General features: G+C 41.4%; 1 protein-coding gene across 1 annotated transcript in view; it reads left to right on the forward strand.

Moving 5' to 3' along the window:
- Positions 1 to 6,430: 6,430 nt before the first annotated feature.
- The window catches only part of PASD1 (PAS domain containing repressor 1), a 62,070-nt gene continuing 42,784 nt past the window's right edge, over positions 6,431 to 25,716 (forward strand). Inside the window, exons 1-6 of the mRNA XM_047764273.1 lie at positions 6,431 to 6,458; positions 11,587 to 11,675; positions 13,883 to 13,972; positions 21,679 to 21,778; positions 22,192 to 22,302; positions 23,714 to 23,832. Coding sequence (XP_047620229.1) covers positions 6,431 to 6,458; positions 11,587 to 11,675; positions 13,883 to 13,972; positions 21,679 to 21,778; positions 22,192 to 22,302; positions 23,714 to 23,832 — 537 coding nt within the window. The remainder of the gene's footprint in view (positions 6,459 to 11,586; positions 11,676 to 13,882; positions 13,973 to 21,678; positions 21,779 to 22,191; positions 22,303 to 23,713; positions 23,833 to 25,716) is intronic.

A 25,716-nucleotide genomic window follows, 5' to 3' on the forward strand; every position in this document is an offset into this window, starting at 1 on the left:
AGCAATATAGTCTTGGGAGGAAGGCTAAAGGGAGCTTGGACTCCTAGTCCTGGGCAAATGTTACTGTTTTTTTCTGAACTGAAGACTGCAACAAGTGTAGACATTTCACAAGGAACATCATTAAAATTGGACTTTATAAATCCTCGAGCAGAGCAGGCAGCCCTGAGATATGCAAGTAAATTCCTTTCATCACAGCGTTGGAGTCTTTATTCTAAGCCTTTCCGCTGCCCTAGGTTTGCAGCCGGAGAAAGCCAAGCTCTTGCTACTCTGTTGCTCATCAGCCTGTTTTCTCCTTTCTCCAAGTGCAGAGTGTAACAACTCGGAGAGTCTTTAAGGCAGGCCAGGGGTGAGCGAAGACTGAACACGCTGGCTTCCTGGAGTGCGGGAATACTTCTCAGGACGTGTTCACTTGGATTCTAACTGAGCATTAAGCCTTTAGTGTCATTTAGTCCTGAACTATTTGTCCTGGGAGGTGATGGCCCATGTGATGTGTGTCACCTAGAGCCCACACGGGACACCTACACAATGTTTCAAGGGCATTGGCAACAGAAGCTCAGATTTGATTAGCAAGTGACTTGCATCCAGAGAAGATTGATACAGAACCTCAACTGTGCGTGCAGCGGTGTATTTACTTCTGGCAGTTATGAGACTGAGAAACTGAGTGAAGATTCCTTTGACTGTGGACCTTACCCCAGCTGAACACCGATGACTTCTGCCATCCTAATTGTCACACTAGAAAGTATCTGCATAAGTGATTCTCAACCTCGAAGAGCCAAGGATTAGTTGCAGAAATCAGTTTATCTTCTATTCCCGTAATCCATCTATATTCAGTGTGTTTTCTTGTGAACTAAAATAAAATTATGTGTGTAGGTGCATGTGCGTGTGTGTGCGTGCACACACACGCACACACACACCCCCCCCCCAGAAAACTGAAAGTAGCCTTGCCTTCCCCCAAAGAAGAAATCTTTGCAAGCATCACCCTCGTGACCATTTGACCTTTGTTTTGTTCTGTTTTGTTTTTGCTTTTTTAAGGGCTGCGCCCGTGGCATATGGAAATTCCCAGGCTAGGGGTCAAATCAGAGCTACAGCTGCCAGCCTACACCACAGCCACAGCAACGCCAGATCTGAGCTGCATCTGCGACCTACACCATAGCTCACGGCAGCGCTGGATCCCCAACCCACTGAACGAGAGGCCGGGATCGAACCTACATTCTCATGGATCCTAGTCAGGTTCGTTAACCGCTGAGCCCTGAAGGGCACTCCCTGACCTTTGTATTATACTTAAGTAATACAATTGTCAAGATTTTAGATTTTTTCCCCACTGATTTTGGAAAAAGGCACTCAGCACATTCTGCTATTCTGAATGAAATAATTATTATTTTGCATAGGAAGACTGGCTACCTTTGGCCTGAGAACTTTTAATTAATTAACCGTTTTCTTTTTTCAGTCTTTGCATGTTCTTTCCTGGGTGTAAGTTTCGAAGTCTTTTTTTGTTGGGAAATGAATTACTAAGTGGAAAGGACTCAGTAATTAACAGGTGTCTGTGCCTACCTTTACTAAGGGAAAAGAAAGGTCTGCCGATATTTAGTGGGTTTTTTTTTTGGGGGGGGGGGGCACACCCACAGCATGTGGAAGCTCTGGGCCAGATATTGAACCTGCACAACAGAAACAACCCAAGCCGCTGCGGTGACAATGCAGGATCCTTAACCCGCTGTGCCACAAGAGAACTCCTAGTGTGTGTATGTGTGTGTTTTAATAATAATTAACATTTATTTAGCGCTGGGCATTTACCACTGTGCCAGAGTAATTTGCACCCTCATTTAATTTTTACAACAAGCCTGTGAAATGATGGGTATTATTATTATCTCCATTTTACAGACAAGGAGATTGAAACTTCATTTAATTTGCACAAGGGCATGTAACTGATAAATGGTGGAGCCAGTATCGAATCCTGCCCTTTATACTTCATATAATCTGAGAATATATTTGGAGATTCTGGCAAGAGAATGGAATGGTATGTTTTGAATATTTCCTCTGTGTAGAACCGGGTGTTGTGGGAAATATCAAAGACATATAAAACTTGGCTCCTGTGTCTGAATAGCTTTCAAGCAAATTTTGTTGCCCCAGTGTACAGAAAGGGCTCTATTAAAACACACGCACTCCATGGTAGACATTTCAAAATTTTAATGCTTCTCTTGTCACAAAGTTCAACTTATGCGTGGGTCTGTTCCTAATGGGTCTCTTCGGCCCCATTATTCTCTACTTAGCTTTTACCCCATCATCCATTGACCTAAACACTAAGTAGCTTTACAAGAAGGCTTGGTGGCTAGTTCTGACTTGTTGCTTTCCATGGGAATTTTGTAATCAACTTGGGAAGTTATATAGAAAACCAAACGAAAACAAAAAATCTGATGGCTTTTGATCAGTTACATTAATTTGTAGATTCGTTGGGGAGGTTCTGACAAATTTACGAGATTGAGATATCCTGTCCAGGGATATGACATATCTTTCCATTTATTTAGATTGTCTTTTATATTCATCAGTAAACACAGTATTTTCTCTGTAATGATTGTACACATCTTTGTTAACTACTAAGCACAGTACAGTTTCTTTTCTATATGAAGAACATATAAACCTTAGGAAAATGAAAAAGTGATTTGAGTAATTATAAAGATATGACTTTTCTTGATGAAATATATAACACCATAAATATGCATAATGCAGCTTTAATAAAGTACAATTAGATTATTGAAGTTGTGGGAATTAAAAATTAATATTCATTATCATTCCGTTAGAAATACTGTATAATTGTCCTTGTTTAAACCTTTTCCAAATGCTTCTTCTTTGACCCAGAAATTATTGAGAAGTAAGTTATTTAATTTCCCAGTATTTGAGGGATTTCCAGAGATTGATTGATTGATTGATTGATTATTGATTTCTAATTTCATTCTGTTTTGATCAGAGAACATAATCTGTATGATTTTAATGCTTTAAATTCTCTGAAACCGGTCTTACAGCCCAGCACAGTTTGGTCCGTTATGACTGTTAAAGGTAGAATGAAAAAAAAGGTGTGTTCTACAGTTGCTGGGCCCAGTGTTCTGTAAACCAATGGGGCCAAGGTCGTTGGCGGTGTAGCAAGTCTTCAATCTCCTTACTTATTTTCTCTTTATTTGCTCTGCTGATTCCTGATAGAGGGGTGTTTTGGCTCACCGGCTGTAAATGTAGGTTTCCTTGTGTCTTCTTTCAGTTCTTACTTTGTTTTGAAACTTTGTACTTAGGTGTATAACCTATTTAGGATTAATATGTCTTCCTGATGGACTCCTCTATCATGAAATATCTCTCTTTTTCTCTAGTAATATTAAGTCTTTGATATTCATTAGTCCTTCGAGCTTTATATCATTAGAGTTATGTAGTGTATATGTTTCCCTTCTTTTACTTAGAAGCTATCTGTGTCTTAATAATGAAAGCGAGCATCCTGTTGGTTTGCTCATCTTTTGTGCCCAGTTTTGACAACCCCAGGCTTTTGTGCCTTTAGTCCTTTGACAGTTAATGTAGTTATTACTATGGTTAGGTTTAAGTCTGCCATCTTGCTGTATGTTTTCTATTTGTATGTTTTCTGTTTGTCTCATTTGATCTGTTGTCCTCTGTCTTTTATTTCTGCTTCCTTTTGGATGAAACGAGTAACTGGTATTCCATTTTATCTCTTTTGATTGATAATCTATACTTCCTGTGTGTTTTATTTGTAGCTCAGAGTTTCTATCTGGCATCCTTTTCCTTCTACCTTAAGGCCTTCCTTTGACATTTTTGGTAGTGCTGGTGTACTGGCCTTGACTTCTTCCAGATTTTATTCATCTGAAGATGATTTTATTTTACCTTCAATTTCTTTGAAGGGTGTATTTTTGCTGGATATGGAATTCTAGGTTGCTTTTTGTCCGATTTTTTTTTTCTTTTTTCTTTTTTATCTTTTTAGGGCCACACCTGTGATATATGGAAGTTCCCAGGCTAGGGGTCAAATCGGAGCTGCAGCTGCTGGCCTACACCACAGCCATGGCAATGCCAGATCCAAGCCACATCTGCAACCTACACCACAGCTCACAGCAATGACAGATCCTTAACCCACTGAGCGAGGCCAGGGATTGAACCCGCGTCCTCCTCTGTATTAAATGTGTCTTTTATTTGTCTGCTTTTAAGACTTTTCCCTTTGTAATTGATTTTAAGCAATCTGTTTATAATGTACCTTGGTAAGTTTTCCCCTGTGTTTATTTTCTTGGATTCATTGAGCTTCTTGAATATGTGAGTTTATATTTTTCAGCTAGTATGGAAAAAATTGGCCGCTACCCAAATATTACTTTTGCCTTCCCTTTCTAGGAATCAAGTTACATATATTTTAGATGGCCTGATATTATGCCATGCCAAAAACTCATTTTTTCAGTCCTTTTCCTCCACTCTGATGGATGAAACTCAAATGTCTTCCAACCATGTGTAAACTGATTTTTTTTTCTTTTTCAGCTGCACCCACGGCATTTGAAAATTCCCAGGCCAGGGACTGAATCCGAGCCATAGTTGCAACCTACACCACAGCTGAGGCAATGCTGGATCCTTAACCCACTGAGATTGTTATTTGAATTTACAGTATCTGTTCTTCCTGGTAGTTATTCTTTGACTGGTCTTGTACAGGCAAGCTTAGTATTTAGCCGAAGATTCAAGAGAACTGTATTCAGATTTCTGGAGGTACTTTTTTTTCTTTTTCACAGTTTTTTTTTTAATTTTTTTTTTTTTGTTCTCTGTTCCACAAATTCCTGCCATCTTGGCCTTCCTGAACTATTATTTCTATCTCCTATTTTTTTTTGTCTTTTTGTCTTTTTAGGGCCTCATCCGCAGCATATGGACATTGCCAGGCTAGGGGTCGAATCAGAGCTGTACCTGCCGGCCTACACCACAGTCACAGCAACATGGGATCCAAGCCAAGTCTGCGACCTACACCACAGCTCGTGGCAATGCCGGATCCTTAACCCACTGAGCAAGGCCAGGGATTGAACCCACATCCTCACAGTTCGTAGTCAGATTCGTTTCCCCTGTGCCATGATGGGAACTCCCTATTTTTTATCGTGTGATTTTTGGTCTTATGTTTATTATTTCCTTGCTTCTCCTTTCTTTAGTTCTACTTTTTTTTTTTTTTTTTTTTTTTTTTTTGCCACATCCATGGCATGCAGAAGTTCCAGGGCCAGGGATTGAACCCACACCACAGCAGTGACCCAAGCCACAGCAGTGACAACCCTGGATCCTTAACTGGCTGAGCCATAAGGGAACTCAAGCTTTACTCTTATTTTTTACAATTTGTTTTGATGACTGCTTACTTAACTCATTTATTTTTTTTCTAGTAAGCATTTATGGGTATACATTCCTTGGTACTGCTTTAGCTGCATTTTACAGGTTTTAATATGTAGTATTAGAGATCTTCAGTTCTGAATATTTTCTGATTTCCAAAGCTGTTTAGGAAATGTTGTCTCAGTATGGTCTCTGGGTGGGAAAAGATAGACAAACTACCTCGTTTCCTGGCATTATTGATGGCATGATTCTTTGAATGAAATTGTAGCCTCTGGGAGTCTGGGCTATATACCTAGGGAGAGGGTGGTGGGTTTTAGTTTCAATTCCCTGCTCAGATTCTCCTTCACCAAGAGGGCATTTAATGCCTAAGCTCCCTTGTTGCATAGTTGTGCTCTCCCATCTCCAGTGTTTGACCCCTGAGCTTTCTTTTACTTTCTCGAGAGCCTTCAGAAGCTGTTTGCTATATTTTAACTGTCCCTTCTTGTTTAACACACATGTATTTGAAAGTCATTGACATCTACCTGTAGGTTTTGACCTTGAGGTGATTTGTGAGTCTAATTATCCAATTCAAAGCAGAGAACTTTGGTGATTTCAAGGTCATTTTTATATGCCAAGGATTTCTGTGATGTCAACGGTAAATGCAGATTTTGTCTATTGTGGCATGATATTGTGGCCAAATATGAAGCTTTCAACCCACATCTTCTTTGTCTCCTTGTATTCTTGAAGTTAGTGGAACTTAAAGGAATCCAAGGGTATGGAGTTGAACCTACAAACACGACTTTTGGATTAAGCAGTGCAACTTCACAGAATGTTTTTTTAACTTTTTCAAATATATTCATTTGCAACGTTATTGTGACAAACATTCACTGGGGATCACACAATAAAGCAAGTCTTCAACATCTACAGAACCTATGGGAGGATTATGGGTACTTAATGAAATTCTATCTTTAAAAGAAGTAGGCATTCCTTGAGGGAAAGGTGCTATGCAATTGAGAATTTCGATTAGCCTTATTGCTTTGTGTGATTCATCATAGATTTGATTTTTAGTAAAATGTTGCTCTACTTTGATTTCAGGATCCTTTGTTACATCACTGAATAATGGATGAGGATGAGAAAGAAAAAGAGAAAAGGTATGAATTCATAACTGACTGATATTTCCGTCAAAGACCTCGCCCCTATCCTCTGTCCCCATTTCACATCGAGCAAAATTTTACTTCCCCGGGGAGACCTGACTCACTCAGGGAAATTTGAGCTCTCTGGTGGGGGCTCCATAACCCTTAGCCCCAACTCTATTACAACACTTAGTACACTGCCTTTGCTACGTGACAGCTTCCCCCATCAAACTGTGTCCTCCATGCCTGGCACAGTGGTTGCCCAGAGTTGACACTAAATACATGATTTATATTCCCTGGTAGGTTGAAAAGCCTGTATGGGGGCCTTGGCTTGCCTGGAGTTTCAATTAATTTACATTTGAGAAGATAAATTGCCTTATTTTTCCATTCTAAGAATCTAAAGTAAATTCCAGTATACTGATCAAAAAGTTTTTGTCAGATTTTTCAGAACTGCTTTTTAAAAGGTTAAAAAAAATAAGATCTCGATTTGCATTTCAGTGCTCAGCCTTCTCTCTGAGAAGGAGCATTAGCTTTGAGGGAGCCTCTTGAGTAATTATAGATCATTTTGACACAGTTTTCTTCAATCAGAAGTACTCTTCTAAAAGCAGGTAAGAGTATATGGTGGAACAAAAGACCCACCGTTAAATTCAAATTATTTTGGATTTATTTTATAGAATTCATAGGCCACCATGCCAGACACTGTGTGGGCTTTGCTCCGGAAGACATGAAGACAGATTTGGTCCCAACCTACCTTCAAGGGCTTCACAGTCTAAGGGACACGAGATTGGCTTTCACTTCTTTGTTTTTATATTGACAGTTTTTGTTGTCCTGAGTTATCCAGGGACTAGATGTTTTGCTCAAATGTTGACATGAACATCTCCCTTCCTCCCCATCCACTGTTCCATCATCTGAATTCCCAGCCCTATTCTTACCATTAATCCTCTTGATTGTTTGTTTGTTTGTTTTTTTTTGTCAACTAGGGATGCATCAGAGGTATCTGAAAATAAAAAGAAGGAACATGTCAAGGCCTTCTTTGCAGGACTGCGTGCCTTGCTGCAAAGGCATGGCTACCCTGTAAAAGGAGACAGAGCGAAAACACAGAAAGAAGGTGTGGACTGAGCACCCTGCCTCAGCATTATAGCTTTTCAACTAGCCGTCAAATATCTTTGGGAGGGATTCATCTCCTGAAACACTTTCCAATACATAGATATTTAGTTTCTCTGTATTCATAAGTTTGTTGATGGTTGCTGCTGAAAATGTTATTGAGGTTCATGCAAAAGTGGAACAAGGAAATGAGAATTAGTAGAAGTACACTGGACAATGATAATGTGCGTTCATGTCTGTACCTCAGACACTTGAAGGCACATGGTAAATGTTGCTAAGGGAAACAGGGCCCCAAGGGTGTCAGACAGTACCTATGATACTTAAATAGGTTTAACTTAAAACATCTGAGCAGGTTCTGCCCATAAGCATGTGATCATGCAATAAAAATCTCTTGCCTTAAAAATTTTTTTTTTCTTGACCTCTTGATGCCTTCAGCTGTTGCCCTACCTCCATGACTCCTTCCCAGCAGAACTTCTCGAAATGATTGTATAAACCCTGTACCCACTTCCTCATGCCGCATTCTTTCCTCAACCCACTTCCCTGAGGCTGGCGCTCCTGCCACTCCAGGACAAGTCCTTTTGTCAGGAATAGCAGTGGCCTCCACATTGCGGACTTCTTTGGTCCCTTAACTGTCCTCATCATTCATGATAGTTCAGAAACACTGGGAAAACGACCACTCCCTCCTCCGTGAAGCATTTTTCACTTGGCTTCCAGGGTAACTGCAGTCTGGTTTCTGTACTCACTCATTGGCCATGCTCGCTCTCTCTTTTTTTTTTTTTTTTTTGCATCCCCTCTTTCTCTTTCCAGCTTCTAATTACTGACATCCCCCAGAGCTCAGTCCTAGGACCATTTCTCTCCTATATCTACTCATTTCCTAGGAAATCTCATCGAGTCCTTTCATTTGAAGTGCTCCCTAGTTGTCAATGCCCCCCACTTTTAAAATCTATCTGCAGGAGTTCCCGTTGTGGCGCAGTGGTTAAAGAATCCGACTAGGAACCGTGAGGTTGTGGGTTCGGTCCCTGCCCTTGCTCAGTGGGTTAACAATCTGGCGTTGCCGGGAGCTGGGGCGTAGGTTGCAGACGCGGCTCGGATCCCGCGTTGCTGTGGCTCTGGCGTAGGCCGGTGGCTACAGCTCCGATTCAACCCCTAACCTGGGAACCTCGATATGCCGCGGGAGTGGCCCTAGAAATAGCAACAACAACAACAACAACAAATCTATCTGCAGCCTTGACCTCCTACCTAAGCTCCATACTTGAGAATCATACTCATTATTCAATCAGCAAGAGAGTTTCCTACGTGACTTGTTCACTTGGTTACCTTATAGGAAAGGTAACATGGCCCTTAAGGAACTCTTCATTCCTCTCCACTCCATTGCTTCTGGCACCGTCAGCCCTGGTGCCCCCATTCTTCTAGCTGCTCAAGATAAAAATCTAGACGTCATTCTTGTGCCTTCCATTTCTGTCACCCCCTCCCCCCATCCTTTTGGCTTTACCTCTAGACTATACCCCCAGTCCACTCACTGTGCCCATTACCATGGCCTTGGTGTACCAGCCTGACACAGGCCACCACTATCTGTTCTTTTCGAAGAAGCTTTGCAACGAGACCCTCGCTTCCACTCTTGCTCCCCCACTTGAACTATTTTTCGCAAACAACCACAAGGATCTTTCAAAACACATGTCACTTTCCTGCTTAAAACACTTCCTGTTCTGCTTGGAACGGTGCTGACTCTCTCATGTTCCTTACCATGAATGCTACCTCATCGGGTCCTGCCTGTCTCTCAGACCTCACTTCTTCCTGCTCCATCCCTTGGTCACCCTGCAGTAGCCCCCTTGGCCTCCTATTATTTAAAATATGCCAAAGTCTTACCTGCCTCTTTCTTTACTTACTGCTTCCTCTGCTTGGATGCTTTCTTTGCTCCCAGCTTTCCACATAGCTATCTTCCTGTCCTTCCTTACCTTTTCAGGAAGGCTTTCCCTAAGCACCCAGTTGAAATTATTGTACTAAAGGTATATCAAATGATCGCTTCTACTGTCTATGTGTTAGTTTTCTGTTTGCCTCCCCTACCAGTTTGTAAGGTACAAAAGGACAGTCACCTCATTTGTCCTGTTCGTGCTCTATCCTGAGCTTCTAAAACAGAGTTGGATAAATAGTAGGAGCCCAGGAAATGTTAGTTACATAAATGAATGAATGAGGTTTGGGTTCACAAGAGTTACTGAGACCCTGTTGTGAGTCAAGTATCATACTGGACACTGGGGCTTTAGTGAAGAATTGGATATGGTGCCATCCTGGAAGCAAAAATAAGAGCAAGTTCATGCGTAATGGTAAGGTAGAAAAGTCCTTTATGGTTGATTTATAAAATACATTGGTTTTACTTCTTGGAAATATGTGGACTCTCTTCTGTCTTTTCCATTTCTTTGCAGGGAGCATAGGAGATGAAAATCACTAGGTGGAGCTGAAAGTCAATGGGGAAATGATCTCAGAAATCAGCCACAGGAGCGTGGCGTTTGGGGTGTTTCCCAAGTTTGAAGAGATGTGACCAGAATTAAGTTACCAGGCGGGGACAGTGGTCAGGAACACTAACTTTTTTGTCTTTTTAGGGCTGCACCCATGACATGGGGAGGTTCCCAGGCTAGGGGTCGAATTGAAGCTGCAGCTGTGGGCCTATACCCCCTGAGCGAGGCTAGGGATCAACCCCGAGTCCTCATGGATACTAGTCGGGTTTGTTACCACTCAGCTATGACGGGAACTTCCAGGAACACTTATCTTGAGGCAGCTGTGCATTTGGTCTGGTTTGTTTTTCATAGTATCCCTACTTCCCACGTAGCTACACAGCCTCTCCTCATGCTCTCTTTAGTGAGGCTTCTCAGGCTTATATGCTCATGCTTGACCCCCTTCCTCTCTAAATCTACGCATAGGAAAGATCCTGAGACTCCTACCAGCCAAGTAAGCAAGCCCTTCTACTATAATTGTCCTTGTCAAGGGAGTTAGTGTTTTTAATACATATCAAAGTTTTGGAGTTCCCGTCGTGGCGCAGTGGTTAAAGAATCCGACTAGGAACCGTGAGGCTGCGGGTTCGGTCCCTGCCCTTGCTCAGTGGGTTAACAATCCGGTGTTGCCATGAGCTGTGGTGTAGGTCGCAGACGCGGCTCGGATCCCGCGTGGCTGTGGCTCTGGCGTAGGCCAGTGGTTACAGCTCCGATTGGACCCCTAGCCTGGGAACCTCCATATGCCGTGGGAGAGGCCCAAGAAATAGCAAAAAGACAAAAAAAAAAAAGTTTTATGCCATGGATCTCTAACCTTTTTGTGAGGAGAAGAAACGAACTTGAATTAACATGCATTGCAATAACTGGAGATTGGAGGGCTGTGTTAGTGAGGTCCCTGGGTTAGTGAGGCGGGTGAGTAGGTGGAATTGGGGGAGGTGGAGAAGGGCAGAGGGTGACAGCAAAGGCTCTGAGTGAGCACAGGAGTTGAAACACTGCTCATTGGGGAAACTGGAAAACCTTGAAGATAGTAAAGAGGTATGAGAGAGAAAACAGTGTCAACAGCCTTGGAGGAGTTACAAGATATGTTGGATTTTCTACCTAAGGGCTAAAAGCTTAATTAGATGAAACTAAGTCATGGAATTCCTTATTTTAGCCAGGGCTTGGGGAGATTTTAGGTGTCTGAATATACCTAGAGCGCTTGACACAGCCCATACCTTATCTGGCGTGTTAGGAGTACTGGGTTTGGGTAGAATTCAGAAGACTTAAGTCAAGAAAAGGAAAGAAATAGGGTTGAAAACTGTTAAGTTGTTTAGAGAGGTCATGATGTGCATAGTAGAAATCGAGTTGGATGATCTTCAAGGTCCTTTTCAATCCAAACATTTCTTTGTTTATGATACTTTATAAGCAATTAGTCTACATCAGGTCCTTCATTAGCACTCAACATTTTCTCCTGAGAGTCTTTTCTATACAATTAATTATAACTTTGGAAAATCTAATACCCATAAGCTAATCATTTTAATGTGACAATTTTTATCCTTTCTTCCTTTTTTTCTAAAAAGGCAAAGCCAATCCAGAAACTTCTAGAGAGATATCTAATTGGATTCCATCATTCCATAGCTATGAAGATTTCAACCGTCTGACACTACACGTAAGAGGGATTTTGCTCTTTGATTACTTCATATGTAGAATACGTGTGATAAAAGATAAAGAATAGTGTTTCACAAAGTGTGGTTAGGAGACCATGCAAATCAGAATCACCTAAGGAGCTTGGTAAAAACATAGATTCATGGGACCCACCTTAAAGCATCTGAATCAGAATCTTGATCTTGGTAGGGCCAGGAACCTGCATTTCTAATAGGTTCCCCAGATGTTTCTTATACCAAATGAATCCACTGATCTTGGGTAACAATAAAAATGTAGTCTTTGTATAGATTAGTGGCGAGTTAAGAAATTATCTGGTAGACTCATTCAACACAGATTTTCAGACTTTACAGAATAAGCCTTTAAGCCGTTCCTTTTTTTCTCAAGGACATGAGATGTCTATGGTTTCTATCTCCAGAGGAACTGGTAAGTTCCAGTGAGTTCAAAGGCCACAAACTAAGTCCGAATGATCATGGTCTTTTGAGTCAGACACACAGGGATATAAATCATGCCTTTGTCACGTACCTGTTATGTGTCCTTGAGAGAATGCCCATCTCTGAGCTTTGATTTCTTTCTCTGTAAAATATCTCTGTTTCACAGAGTTGTGAGAATAAAGTGGACATGTGTAAAATATCTAGAACACTTTCTCCCTCTCTTCTCTGTGTCGTTTAATTTCTCTTACTTGCCATTCACTACGTCGCCTTGTGCTACAGTCTGAGTCATTTCTTCAAGCTCTGTCTTCCAGTTCCAATATTCTTTCCAGCTATGTTCTAACTTGCTATTTAACCTACCTATTGAATTTTTATTTTGATGATATCATTTCCAGATATTTTGTTTGATTATGTTTCACATCTTCCTACTCAGTTATAATTCTCTTGTCATCATATTTTCAATACTCTTTTAAATTTATTTAAGCATAGTAAGCATGCTTAACTTTATATTCTATCTGTGATATTTCCAGTATCTGCAGTTTTTGAACCTGCTTCTGCATTTTATTATTTATACTGCCTCTTGTCCATGATATTTCGTTTTTTCCTGTGTTTGTTAATCATTTATAATAAGCTCATGTTATTTGGAAATGTATATGCATGAATTCTTTGAGCCCTGGTTTTGGAAAATCAGAGCTGTAGGCTGACAGCTGCAGCTTCAATTCAACCTCTAGCCTGGGAACTTCCACATGCCTTGGATGCTGCCCTAAAGCAAAAGAAAGAAAAAAGAAAATAAAGTCATTCTCCAGAGAAGATTCCAATTTCTTTTACTGGATATCTTGGGTCAGGACCATCTAAAAGTAAATAATAGGCTTGGAGTGTTGAGGGCTATGCAGGCAGTTTACGAATTCCAGTCTTGAATCTGTGTGAGTGTGGGCTTCTGTTTAGCAATTCCCAGAAGAGACTCATTTTCTTCTTTCCTTTTCTAGCCTGAGCTGAGGCTGAGGCAGGATGGGAGGATACGAGTTTCCTGGCTCCCTTTGCTGGATAAGATCTTTCGATTTTGCCTGCTGAGAGTGTGACCCTTTGGGAGGCGTGGCTTTATGTCCGAGTCTCTGATTTCACCCCCACCTTGTACAGTCTCTGGCTTTGCTTTCTGTGCAGATATTCCCAAGGCACATGCAAGCTTTGATAGCTCCTTACCTCTGAATTCTCATGTTCTAGTCATTTCTGATATCACATTGTTTCCCTTACTTTACCATAAGCTTGGCCTGATTTTGAAATAGAAGTTTTCCTGTATTTTATTCATCATTTTAGGTGTTCTCTACCATGAGGCCTTTGTCTGGATATCTAATCCATTACATTGCAGGAAAGCGACGACAGTATCCATATTTATAAATAGATGACTACAGTAGCCACACATGAAAATGCCCTCCAAAATATCCTCACTGTCTTTGAAATTAATTTTGAATTAAATATGAAACAACCTGCACATGGAAATGAATCTTCCTAGCTTGTGTTGGAGAGTTCTGTGTTAATTGGGTGTACGTTGAAATTTGTTTAAGTGACACATCATTTGATAAACATCTCCTGCTTAAGGTTAAGTAGATTCTGTGTAGGAGGCAGAATAATGGAATTTTAATTAAGTCTGTGCCTGCCTTATTGATATTTAAGGACCACAATACATTTTCAGGGTGCAATTACAATTATTTATGCATTTAGAAATAAAGCTATCATTTTATTATTGTTCCACTATTTAATTACATTATTATTTTCTCTTCATTAGTCATTAGATGGCTTTATGATAATAGTGAGCACAGATGGAGTGATAATTTACGTGGCTGAAAACATCTCATCTCTCCTTGGCCACCTACCAGTAAGTTATTCCACCTTTGGGGAAAGGATATTTGCTTTGTAGTTTGCGGGTTCATTATTTGTTTTCAGGAGAAGATGACTCACCAGAGAAGACATTCTCAATGTTGTCAAAACGTGCACCTATTCCATTGTCCGCTCCATTGGTTTCAGTTTTAAATCTATAAAAACAAACTCTGATATGAGGTAACAAAATACTATGTGTCTGTGTTGTGGTATGTGTGTATGTGTGTGAGAGAGAGAGGGAGTGTGTGGTTTGTGAACTGCCCCAAAGGTGATCTCTAAAGAGGATGCATGTGGCTGCTTTGCAAGGTAGCCCTCAGAAGATGATGTGTTTGATTTCACACGTTTCTTAAGTCCACCACATAATAATTAAACAATGAATATCATGATTTGGTCATACTGGCTCAGGGTATCCATTGCCAGGTCTGATTTGCTTTTTAATTCTTTATGTTGAAGAACAAACTCTGATCTCATTTAGACAAAAAATAGAAGTGAGCATGTAATTTAGCAATGTTATAAATATTGCTGGAGACACTTATACATGTGTTATAGTCTGAGTCCCTGGTGTTTGAAATTGTCACTCATTCCTGAGCCCTATGGTGTTACTCTATCCCTCGCAGAAAAGCTTTCTATATGTTCATAGCAACAGTAACTTAGAATACATGACTTCCTAAAATTATACTGGATCTTCAGGCTGTGCACCTACCAACTATATCACTTCACTATGAAAGCACTGCATACCTTTCCAATCCAGCTTATGTTTATAGGATAACCAAACAGCTGAATAAAATACAAATATTAGAGATATTGATTGGATTGGACTCTAGAGGGCTTATATCATAGAAGAATGGTTCTTATTGAATGTAGATTAGAAGAAAGAATGCAGGAATATAATTCCTTACAGATTAAATTTTGTTATAGGGAAGAGCAGAAAACTACCCAAGTTCTTACGGTATTAGATGTTGCCTAAACCGAATTGGTCGTTGACTGAGACTGGTGATTTTTTGCTATCACCTGAGGATTTTTTCACAGTGGTGGTGTTAGTTATAATATTATCCTTGATTCTTTATGTATTTTGATTCAGAGATCCAAACTGAACCTAAGAGACTCAGCCTTCAACATTCGTGGTACCATCCCCCCGCTCCATACGCATACACAGTCACTCTACGGTAGAGGGGTCTGGGACATGGGTTTGAACCACTAATCTTAAACCATAGACTTGATAACCTGAGATTGGTGTACCTATAAATGAGACTATCACTGTTACATCTGTACATAAACACTGAATAGGAATGAATTTATGTATTCTTATAAAACAGAGTTGGAAAGGACTATACCTGAGGCAGAGTCACACTTTTCCTCATTAAATCCTAACTCTTCTTAATTTGAACAATATGCAGTTTTTTCCCAGGCTTTGATTAAGAATATCATTTTACAAGTTACCTGTCTTATATTAACGCAGAGACCAAACCACTTCTAGAGTATCTGCCGGACTCCGGGAATCTACAGTTTCATTAAAAATTAAGGCACCTCTGTCCATTGGGCAACGCTAAGCCAATAAGATGGCGGAGTGGAGAGATCTTTGTCTTTGGAGTCAAATAATCTAGAGATTAAAAATTATTTTTGTCTTTTTAGGACTGCATCTGCAGCATATGGAGGTTCCCAGGCTAGGGGTCAAATAAGGGCTACAGCTGCCAGCCTACACCTCAGCCACAGCAATGCAGGATCCTTAACCCACTGAGCGAGGCCAGGGATGGAACCCAGATCCTCATGGATGCTAGTCAGATTCATTACCTCTGAGCCATAACGGGAACTCTTATAGATTAAAATTTAACTTAACTCTCATGAGCTTTAGTTTCTCATCTGTCAGTGGGGGGAAGCATTACTTAGAGTGCCCGGAGGTGGGCTATTACACATGGTGGGGTTAGCGAAGGCCTGTCTGATTGGGTGACATTTGGACAGAGACATGGAGAGTGTATATGAGTCATGCAGGTAATTGGAGTGAGTGTGTTCCAAGCAGAAGCAAAAGCAGGAATATACTTGGTGTGAAAAGCTGTGGAAAGAGGCCACTGTGACTGGAGTACTGTGAGCAAAAAGAAAAGTAGTAGGAGGTGATGGAGTCAGAGCCACAACAGCCACCTTGTTTGGGGCCATTATAATGACTTTGCCTTTTCCTCTGAGATGGAAGGAAGCCGTTAGGGGTTTGGAGCAGGAAATGATCTGAACGTAAGTTTTATCAGGATCACTCTGGCTCTTGTGTTAAGAATAGGCTATGGCGATAGGCATGGAAGTAGGGGGTCCACTCGGAAAGCTATTGCAGTAGACGGTGATGGATGGCATTAAGGTGGATGTGGAAGTAGTCAGTGTTTTGTAGGTGAAATAAGGTTTATTGATGGAGTGGATGTGGGGGAGGGGAGAAAAAGATGGCAAGAGTCCAAGTTATGATGTTATCAAACATACCATGACTAAAATGATGGCTATTGTCATCATTATCATGCTATTAAACTTATGTTTGAAATCTACCATCACGTTTTCCCAGTCATTGCTGTCCTTGAGAGTTCCTTCCTTTGGGAAAACCTGTAGTGACTTGTAGTAGTAACTTGTAGTTACTTAGTTACCAGCCCCTGTCTCAGAAGACTGCCTTCCTGCTCACCCCTACTTCATCACCCCCCCCAAATGCATATAATTGAGGAGTTCCCATTTTGGCTCAGCAGCTTAAGAACCCAACTGTATCCACGAGGATGCAGGTTCGATCCCTGGCCTTGCTCAGTGGGTTAAAGGATCCAGTGTTGCGGAGAGCTGAGGTGTAGGTTGAAGACAAGGCTCAGATCTGGCATTGCTGTGGCTGTGATGTAGGCTGGCAGATACAGCTCTGATTTGACCCTTAGGCTGGGAACTTCCATATGCCACAGTGTGGCCCTAAAAAGAAAAAAGCATATAATTGTTCTCTTTTATAATTCTTAAACAAATTAAGCTTTTAAAATACTCATTTCATCATGGACAGAGTTTCTCAGCATTGAGTTTTTAAGAGACTAGCAAATTTTCTGATAAGTGTGATGAGTTTTGCTCCATTCTCCCTTGCGAAGCTTATAGTATAGCAGAGAATCACTAGTAATGAGTCTTGTTTGATTCAGGATGCAATCCGAACCTCCTACAAAGGCTCATCCTTCCTGGCGCCCTATACAGTTGAACAGTTTTCTAATGCATGTTTAATGTGGATGTCTCTGCCAGAAAAAGATGCTGCTTGCCCGGATTCTCAGTAAATGTCAAGGAGTGGAGTAAATTCCTTTATTCTTTTTTTGGCAAGACTGAGGCTCACCTTACTAATATTTGTAGGACAACTAATAGGTATTTGCAGACTTGGCTTTTAAAAACCCTCCTTAATTTTTCACTGGTATTTATCCTTGCTTCATTAAGCTCTAAGTACCTTGATCTTTCTGCCTTGTGTAATAAGAAGAGCAAATGCCAAAGATTTACAAAAATAACATGGTGTTGATAATGGTTTCAGGTCTCTGCCCTTTAACTATAAAGCAGGGTCACTGGAATGATGCTTCCATCCACTGTTTTTATTTGGTGGTCAGTTATAAGGCATTCATTGACACGCCCACCTTAAAGAATGTAGTTGATTAATAAGAAACTCATTGCCACTATTTCCATCCAGGCGAATGTATGTTATTTTAATGAAAGAACTGATGAGCCTTAGCACCTTGTACCGTGCCTCTTGTTAGGGTATTCTTTTATACTTTGCATCATAATTGTGCATGTGCCGTCTCCCCTACTGAACAAGAGTTCATTGAAAGTAGAATGAATGTGTCAGGTTCATCTTTTTAAACTCTCATAAGTCTAAAAAAAAAAATTATTTCCTGGAATGTCCAAAATGAAGAAACTGGCCCAGTAGCAAATCTGCTGCTCTTGGTGCCAGTTGGACTCAAGGTAGCCTTGGAGGAGTGGAAGCAACAGTGGATATGGACTTGGATGGAGCTGGGTGTGAATCTCATCTCTGAACTTGTGACCTGCCAACAATTGGACAAGCCTTAACAGCCTCATGAATACAATAGAGGAGATTTTTTCCTTTCATGGGGCATTAAGTGAGCTCATTTGTGAGAACGGACGTTACACAGGGTTCAGGCATGGAGCAGTTGTTAATCACATATTAGGTAAGTGAATGAATGAGTGGTCTCTACTGAGCAGAGATAACTTAATTTGGTGCCTAAATTATATTTTATAATTAAACCCATAAAAGCATTTTTATTGAAAAAGTTAAGTTTAATGAAAATATCTGTTTGTTTTGGGAAGCCAGTTTCCTACTATGTGACTTTCATTGTCAAAATCTACTGCCTGTTAATTTCATGATTTCTTTGCTAAATTATGGTTATACTTCTGCCCTGAATTGAGCCAAGGTTTTTCTTGATTGAGACAGGATCCATCTGCCAACTTGAGCATTGGCCACCTCATAGCCTGGCTTCTACACATGGGCCATAAAAATATATTTCTAAATTTTGACTGTAGGTTATTAATATTAGTCAGATAATCATTTGAATTTGTGGTTCATCACCCAAAACCATTATGAAACTACAAAGAATACTTTATGATTTTGGTCTTATCACATTAAACACTCATTACTTAATGTCTGATATTCAGTTTTTTTTTATTGTGTCACCATATTTCAACTACACGGTCTGACGTGATTCATTCATTCAGCTAATATTTAGTCTTTTTCTTTCTTTTTAGGGTCATGCTTGTGGCATATGGAAGTTCCCAGCCTACGGGTTGAGTCGGAGCTGCAGCTGCCAGCCTACCCCACAGCCACGGCAACGCCAGATCCGAGCCACATCTGTGACCTATGCTGCAGCTTGTGGCAACACCAGATCTTTAACTGAGTGAGGCCAGGGATTGAACCCACATCCTCATGGATACTAGTCAGGGTTTTAACCCAGTGAGCCACAATGGAAACTCCAATTAATATTTATTGAGTGCTCACCTGGGCCAAGCTGTGTTCTAGGTGTTGAGGATGTAGCAGTGAATAAGACAGTGAATAAGACAGCCAAGGTCTCTGTCTCTATCTTGAGGGAGATAGGTAATAAAAAGGTAAATGTATACATGTGGCTATGATGTCAGGTAATGATAAGTGGTATGGAAAAAACGCAGGAAGAGAATGTCAGGGAATTGATGCTGTTTAAAACATCACATGAGATCACTTATATGCGGAATCTAAAAAAAAGCATACAAATGAACTTACATGCAGAACAGAAATAGACTCACAGACTTTGAAAACAAACTTATGGTGACCAAAGGGGACAGGTGGCAGGGGGATGGATGGACTAGGGGTTTGGGACTGGCATAAGCACACCGAGGTCTATGGAATGGTTGGCCAGCGGGGACCTGCTGTATAGCACAAGGAACCCTACCCACTATTCTATGACAATCTATTGTGGGAAAAGAATCTGAAAGAGAATGGATGTGTATATATGTTTAACTGAATTACTTTCTTGTACAGTGGAAATTATCACAACCCTTGTAAATCAGCTGTACTTCAGTAAAACTTCAAAAAATGGAAAAAATACTTTTGAGTAGAGACTTGAATGAAGTAAGGCAGAAAGTCATTGCAAATATCTGGGAAAGAGTCTTTCAGTTTGGATGAAGAGCAAGTTCAAGGGCCCCAAAAATGACTGTTTGCTTGGTGTATTCGATCTTGAGCAAAGGGTTCAGTGTGCCTGGAATGCAGTGAGCAAGAGGGAGAGTGGGAGGGGCTAAGATCAATAGGCAGCAAAGAGCCAGAATATAGAGCCATCAAGGACATGGGAAGTACTTTGGCTTTTACTCTGAAAGACTTGCATAGCCATGGAAAATGTGGAGCAGAGGAATACCGTGATGTGACTTATATTTGAAATTGATCACTCTAGCTGCTCTGGAGAGGAGAGTGGAGTGGGACAGGGGTATGGCGAAGATAGATCCAGGGAGACCAGTGGAAACTCTTGGCAGTAATCCAGGATAGCAATGACAACTTAAACCAAGTAGTGACAAGTGGCTTGATTCTGTATGTATTTTGAAGGTAGAACCAACAGAGTTTGCTGATGGACTGGATTTGGGGCTTGAGAGAAAGAAAGGCAAGTCAAGGAAGACTGAGGGGAGACTGTTTGTGAGGGAAAATATCCAGTGCACTTTTTTGGATGTCCTAAAATTGAAATCCTATTAGATATCAAATTTAGTTCTCAAGGGGAGTCCCGGGAGAAGTCTGGACTGGAGACGAAAAGTTGGGCGTCATTTACAGTTAGATGGTATATTTGATGAGATGGGACTGGAAAAGACCACCTAGGGAGACAGGAGGGTAAGAGAAGAGGTCCAATGACCAGGCGGGCCCTGGGCACTCCAATGCCAGTTACCCAGTGAGAGGAGAAAGATCCACCGAAGAAAACCGTGCAGGAGTAGCATTTGAAGCAGAAGGATATCCATATGTGTGCGGTGTCCTGGGAGCCAGGTAAGGCAAGTGTTTCAAGGACAAAGGAGCCATCAATTGTATGAAATGCCAAGATGTTAGGCAAGATGAAAGCTGAGAATTGATGATTGAGCGTGGCAATGTGGAGGTTACTGGCAACCTTACAAAGGTAGAATGAGTAGGATACAAATCTCATTAGTATGACTTCAAGGGAGAGTGAGAGGTGAAGAAATGAGACAGCAGGCATAGTTCCTTTCAGGGACGCTTGTTCTAAAGTGGACCAGAGAAGTAGTTAGAGCCAGAGGAGAGAATGCAGTGTCAAAGAAAGTTTTGAGTTTTTGGAATGTTGTGTTGTTTTGGCTTTTAAGATGACAGATGTTACACCATTTGCATTTTCTGCTGGGAAGACCCAGCAGAAAGGGAAAGCCTGAAGATGGGGTGGGTAGGGGAAGAATTTCTAGAATGAGGTCCTAGAACAGTCGAGAGAGGATGAAAGACAGTGCGCTAGACTTAGGAAGAAGCTTATTCAGTACAGTAGGAGAGAAAGCAAGTCTCTGGCCACAGGGGCAGAAGGATTGGTGAATTTGGTGCAGGAAAATATTGACATTTCCTTCTCCCTTGGTTTTTTATTGAAATGAGAAATGACATCCCCAGCTGAATATGAGGAGGATGGCGGGGGTGGGTGGGTTTGTGGGTTTGAAGAAGGAGGGAGAGGCAAGAGATAGTCATGTCAAAGAGTAGGAGAGCGAATTGTCTAGGGACATGTGGAATGATTTCTAGGCAGAACTGAGTGCCCACAGAAAATAATACAGAGCGTGTGTGGTGGTGGTGGTGGTGGAGTTCCATACACATTCAGTTGCTTGGGGAAGGTATAGGGCAGATGATGAGTTGAAATCAAGCAGAGCTGTGATTTTCCCCAGCAAATAAGAGCTCATGGCATTGATTAGAATACTTGACTATAGAATCTGAACTGTAAGGAGGGATTTGATGAATTGAAGGAGATCACGCACAGTGAGAATGGGTTGGGAATGGACTGGTGGTCTCAGTGGGTGGGATCATTTTTGGAAAGGTGGAGTACTTGCATGAGCACCCTGGAAAGGTTGGAGGCGATGGGCATAGAGTGGGGTCATGTGAACTGGGACTTTTAGAAATCCAACCACCTCAGGATGCGGCTGAGGTGGGCAGATGATAAGCGTAATGGAGGTAGGGAGAGAGAGGAAGTGAATACAGTAGCACTTATAGCAAAACTTGTTCCCTCCTTCCTTCTTGAGGATGACATCGTAGGTAAAAAATTATTAAGCCTTCTGCCTGATGAAGAGAAAAATGAAGTCTACCGAAAGATTGCTATCAAACTTCCTTTATCAATGTCAGGTACAGATTTTTTTTTTCTAATACTAAGTTCTTAGATTTTAAGAGACAGCTAACAATCACTCAGAGGAATGAGAAAGATACTAGAGCCTATATAACTGCTGATCATATGTTCATTTAACTTAATTTCACCAATTATATTTCTAGTGTTAAAAAATCTATCCTCCATTAAATCTTGTTCTTTATCATGAACCTTGATTATTTCAGCTCCTGTATAATTGCATAATTATATAAATTATGTTCTAGCTGGTACCCCCACTCTTCAGATACAACATAGCTATGTAAGTGCTAATGTTCATGGGAAGAAAATATTTTTGTAAAAAAATCTAGTCTAAGTAAGACAATGGCTATAGGAAATAATCCCGCAGAATGTGGCTCACAAATGTAAACTTGTTTTGTATATTTTCTTTTAGTAGGAAAACATATTAATTTTTGCTGTCATTTAAAAAGAGGAGATGCTGAGCATTATAGTCACCCTGCTTATGAATGTGTGAAATTCCTCCTGACTATAAAAGATATTTCTGATGGTAAGCAATTCAATTTGTAATCCAACCTAGATGAAGTCCATGAGTTATGCAGCCCTTCATTGCTAATATAAATGCCCTTCTACAGTCAGCTCTCTCCAACTCTGATATCCCATGACCACATGTTTTGATTACAGATATGAACTAGACTTTAAAAAAATTCATAGCAAAATTTACAAGGTGGGATCATATGGCAACATGGTGGACTGAGCTGATAAGGATGGCTCTTTCCTTCTACGAAAACAAGGAAATTATTGTTAAAACATAACCTAGGAAGTTTAACACATAGCCAATTTTAAAAGAAAGGGAAATCTGTGGATGCCCGAAATTAAAAGATAAACAATAGGACTCAGTAGTTACAGGGAACTGATTTTGTGGTGGCTTAAGTGAGTTTTAAATCATACCTTGGCTTCATTGGCTTGGATCAAACACTCATTCAATGGCCAACACAAAAGACCTAGAGAGTTAAAATGATCAGTAGAATTCTGTCCACTCTGTCTAAGGGGTCATGTCCTATGTATGTCCTAGTGTTGTTTGTGGTAGGAGGGAGCTGGAGACAGACTAGGTGTGCATTGTTAGGGGAATGGACAAGTAAAATTTTGGGAAATATACAATAAGGAAAACTTTGTAATAGTTAAAAGCAAGGAAACCTAGATATACGTAGTACCGCATGGTTAGACCTTACTTTAATTGTTGATTGAAAAAACAGAGAGATAGAATCAGACCTCTAGCACAATGCTACTTTTGTATATTATAAAAACACAGAGCACATAAAACCAGACTACATATTTTACAAGGTTATACAGTAAAGGTGGTAGATGACTTTGAGTGCCTGTGGGTGGGAAAGGGACAGAGAGAAAAAATAAAAACAAGAGCGAGAATTTTATCTGTGTTCACAAGAGACCATGAACTAAGAATATACTTAGTTCTTTGCCACTGAGGTCTAACGATATAACAATGAATGAATGGGTAAACAAATAATGAAAATTTGTTGTCTGATAAGGCAGTGGCTGTCTGATATCTTTGTCACGTGCCTTGAAAACTAAAGATCAGATACCTTTAAAAAGACGTTAATTGACTACACACACACACACACAGATTACGCACACATATTTGATACCCACATGGTCTATGTAAAGAATGGGAGCTAATTTTTTTGTGTGGAGACTAAATGTCCATTCGCAGAGTAAGAACAGAAGACTGAAAATCACCCTGAATTGACAATTATTTCTCAGTAATGACTTCATGTTTTGATGAAGACCAGGGTGGGGAAGGTGGCTGGGATGGAAGGGAAACAGGACAAATTGGTGGTTCGGACTTCGGAAAACTGTCAGTGGGCTGAAGAATGGCAGGTTGATGTGGCGGGTGCCAGCCTCTCTATTAGACGGTCACTTGTGTGTCTCTGCCCCCTTAGAGCCTTTGGCGCTCCTCCGCAGCTTCTTCCCCAGCCAGCCGTCTTCTGCGGAGTTGCCTTTGGAGGATCGCTTTTATCTGGTGGGGACCGTTTGCATGCTCAGGGCTCAGATTCTACGGGTGAGTATGCTGTGTGGGGGGGCTACCGCGTTGCTGCCACCTGGGCTCTCTGAAGGGACACATGAATGAGAAAAGCTCAGCTCCTATGTTTCAGAAGGTGACCATCGGAGTGGAGATTTGGACACACCCCAAAGAGGCACACCCTCATTTACAGGTGGACTTCCTGTAATGGTATAGAGCCTACTGGGGCTGGCAGCTGGGAAATATTAAGAGAAGTGACCCTTTTGGCAGGTGGGTAAAGGAAAGCTTCTGTCATGAGGTGGGGTGTGAGGCAGCCCTCCTGCCCATCCGCCCTTAATCTCCTAACAGAAGAACTCACGGATCTGGTCTCTACAAAGAGTAATCGGTCTTTAGAATTCATCTGTAAGATTCAGGCTAATGAATTATTCACTAAGCAACATACTTAGTAAGTACCTCCTGTGTACCAGGCACTGTGCTAGATGCTGGGGAGACAGGCATTAGACAGGTGATATTGACATGTATCACGGAGGCAATAAAACAGAATTGTGTACACATGACTAGTGGGGGCAGGGCATTCAACACAAGGGTCAGGGAAGGTCTCTCTCCGATGACTTGTCTTTTGAACCGAGTCCCTGAATGATGGTAAGCTGCCACCCTTGATCAACAATGACCTGTAGCTTTTAGGCCTGAGCAGTGAATGGAAGTGCCACCAACTGACTTGAGCAAAACCCTGTGGCTTGGGCGGTGGGGGGGCAGCAGAGGCAACGGCAAAAACTCTGTGTTTTGGGCCATGTTAATATTGTAGTGACATTGTGACATACAGCACATTCAGCTGCCTTACAAGAGAGGGCCCTGGATCCAGCTCACATCCTTTCCCTGCATGACCTTACCCAAGTCACAGCTTTTAGCCTCAGTTTCTTTTTCTATAAATGGCGATCATAGCACCTCCTTTTGGGGCTGTCGTGAAGAGCAAAGAAGACAGCCCCTCCCAAATGGTAAGACTCAGTAAATGCAGGCCTTTACAGGCATCGTGGTCATTGTCATTCTTTTTTTTTTTTTTTTGTCTTTTGTTGTTGTTGTTGTTGTTGTTGTTGTTGTTATTGTTGTTGTTGTTGTTGTTGTTGCTATTTCTTGGGCCGCTCTCGCGGCCTATGGAGGTTCCCAGGCTAGGGGTCGAATCGGAGCTGTAGCTGCCAGCCTACGCCAGGGCCACAGCAACGCGGGATCCGAGCCGCATCTGCAACCTACACCACAGCTCACGGCAACGCCCGATCCTTAACCCGCTGAGCAAGGGCAGGGACCCAACCCGCAACCTCATGGTTCCTCCTCGGATTCGTTAACCACTGCGCCACGACGGGAACTCCCATTGTCATTCTTATCATGAGCATCATTACCATCCAGAGAGGGTAAAAGACCTGCTTTCACTTCTCCTCTCTGCTTTAAAATCTGGGCTTTAATTGACCACATTTCAGAAGCTGTGAAGGACGCTTTACCTTCAGTTTTAGACGAGTGATCTATGTCATGATTTTTTCCACATTTAAGACAGTGGGAAAAGGGGCAGAGAGAAGGGCAATTGAAGGAACTTGCTTGGTCCAAGGGCACCCTCAGTATTCCTGTCCGGGCTTTGAGCTCCCATATCTGCTGTGAGAAGGCAGCTTTCCCATCTAGAGGGTCCCCTCCAAATCGCCTCCCTTCTCTGTGAAAAAGCAAAACCTCATGGCAGGGTCTCTATTTGTGATCTATGCCACTTTTTCTCTGGGTTTCTAGGATATTTGTTCCATATCCGTGCTCCTTTTAGAGAACAAATCTTGTGAGAACAGAGGGTTTTGGGGAGGAAGATGGTTTTTTTCCCCAGTGTGGCTGTGCAGCAGTGGAAGAGCCATGAACTTGAATTCAACTTTGAATTTGAATGGATCTACTTTG

Source organism: Phacochoerus africanus, chromosome X (genome assembly GCF_016906955.1).
Source record: "Phacochoerus africanus isolate WHEZ1 chromosome X, ROS_Pafr_v1, whole genome shotgun sequence".
NCBI classification, from domain to species: domain Eukaryota; kingdom Metazoa; phylum Chordata; class Mammalia; order Artiodactyla; family Suidae; genus Phacochoerus; species Phacochoerus africanus.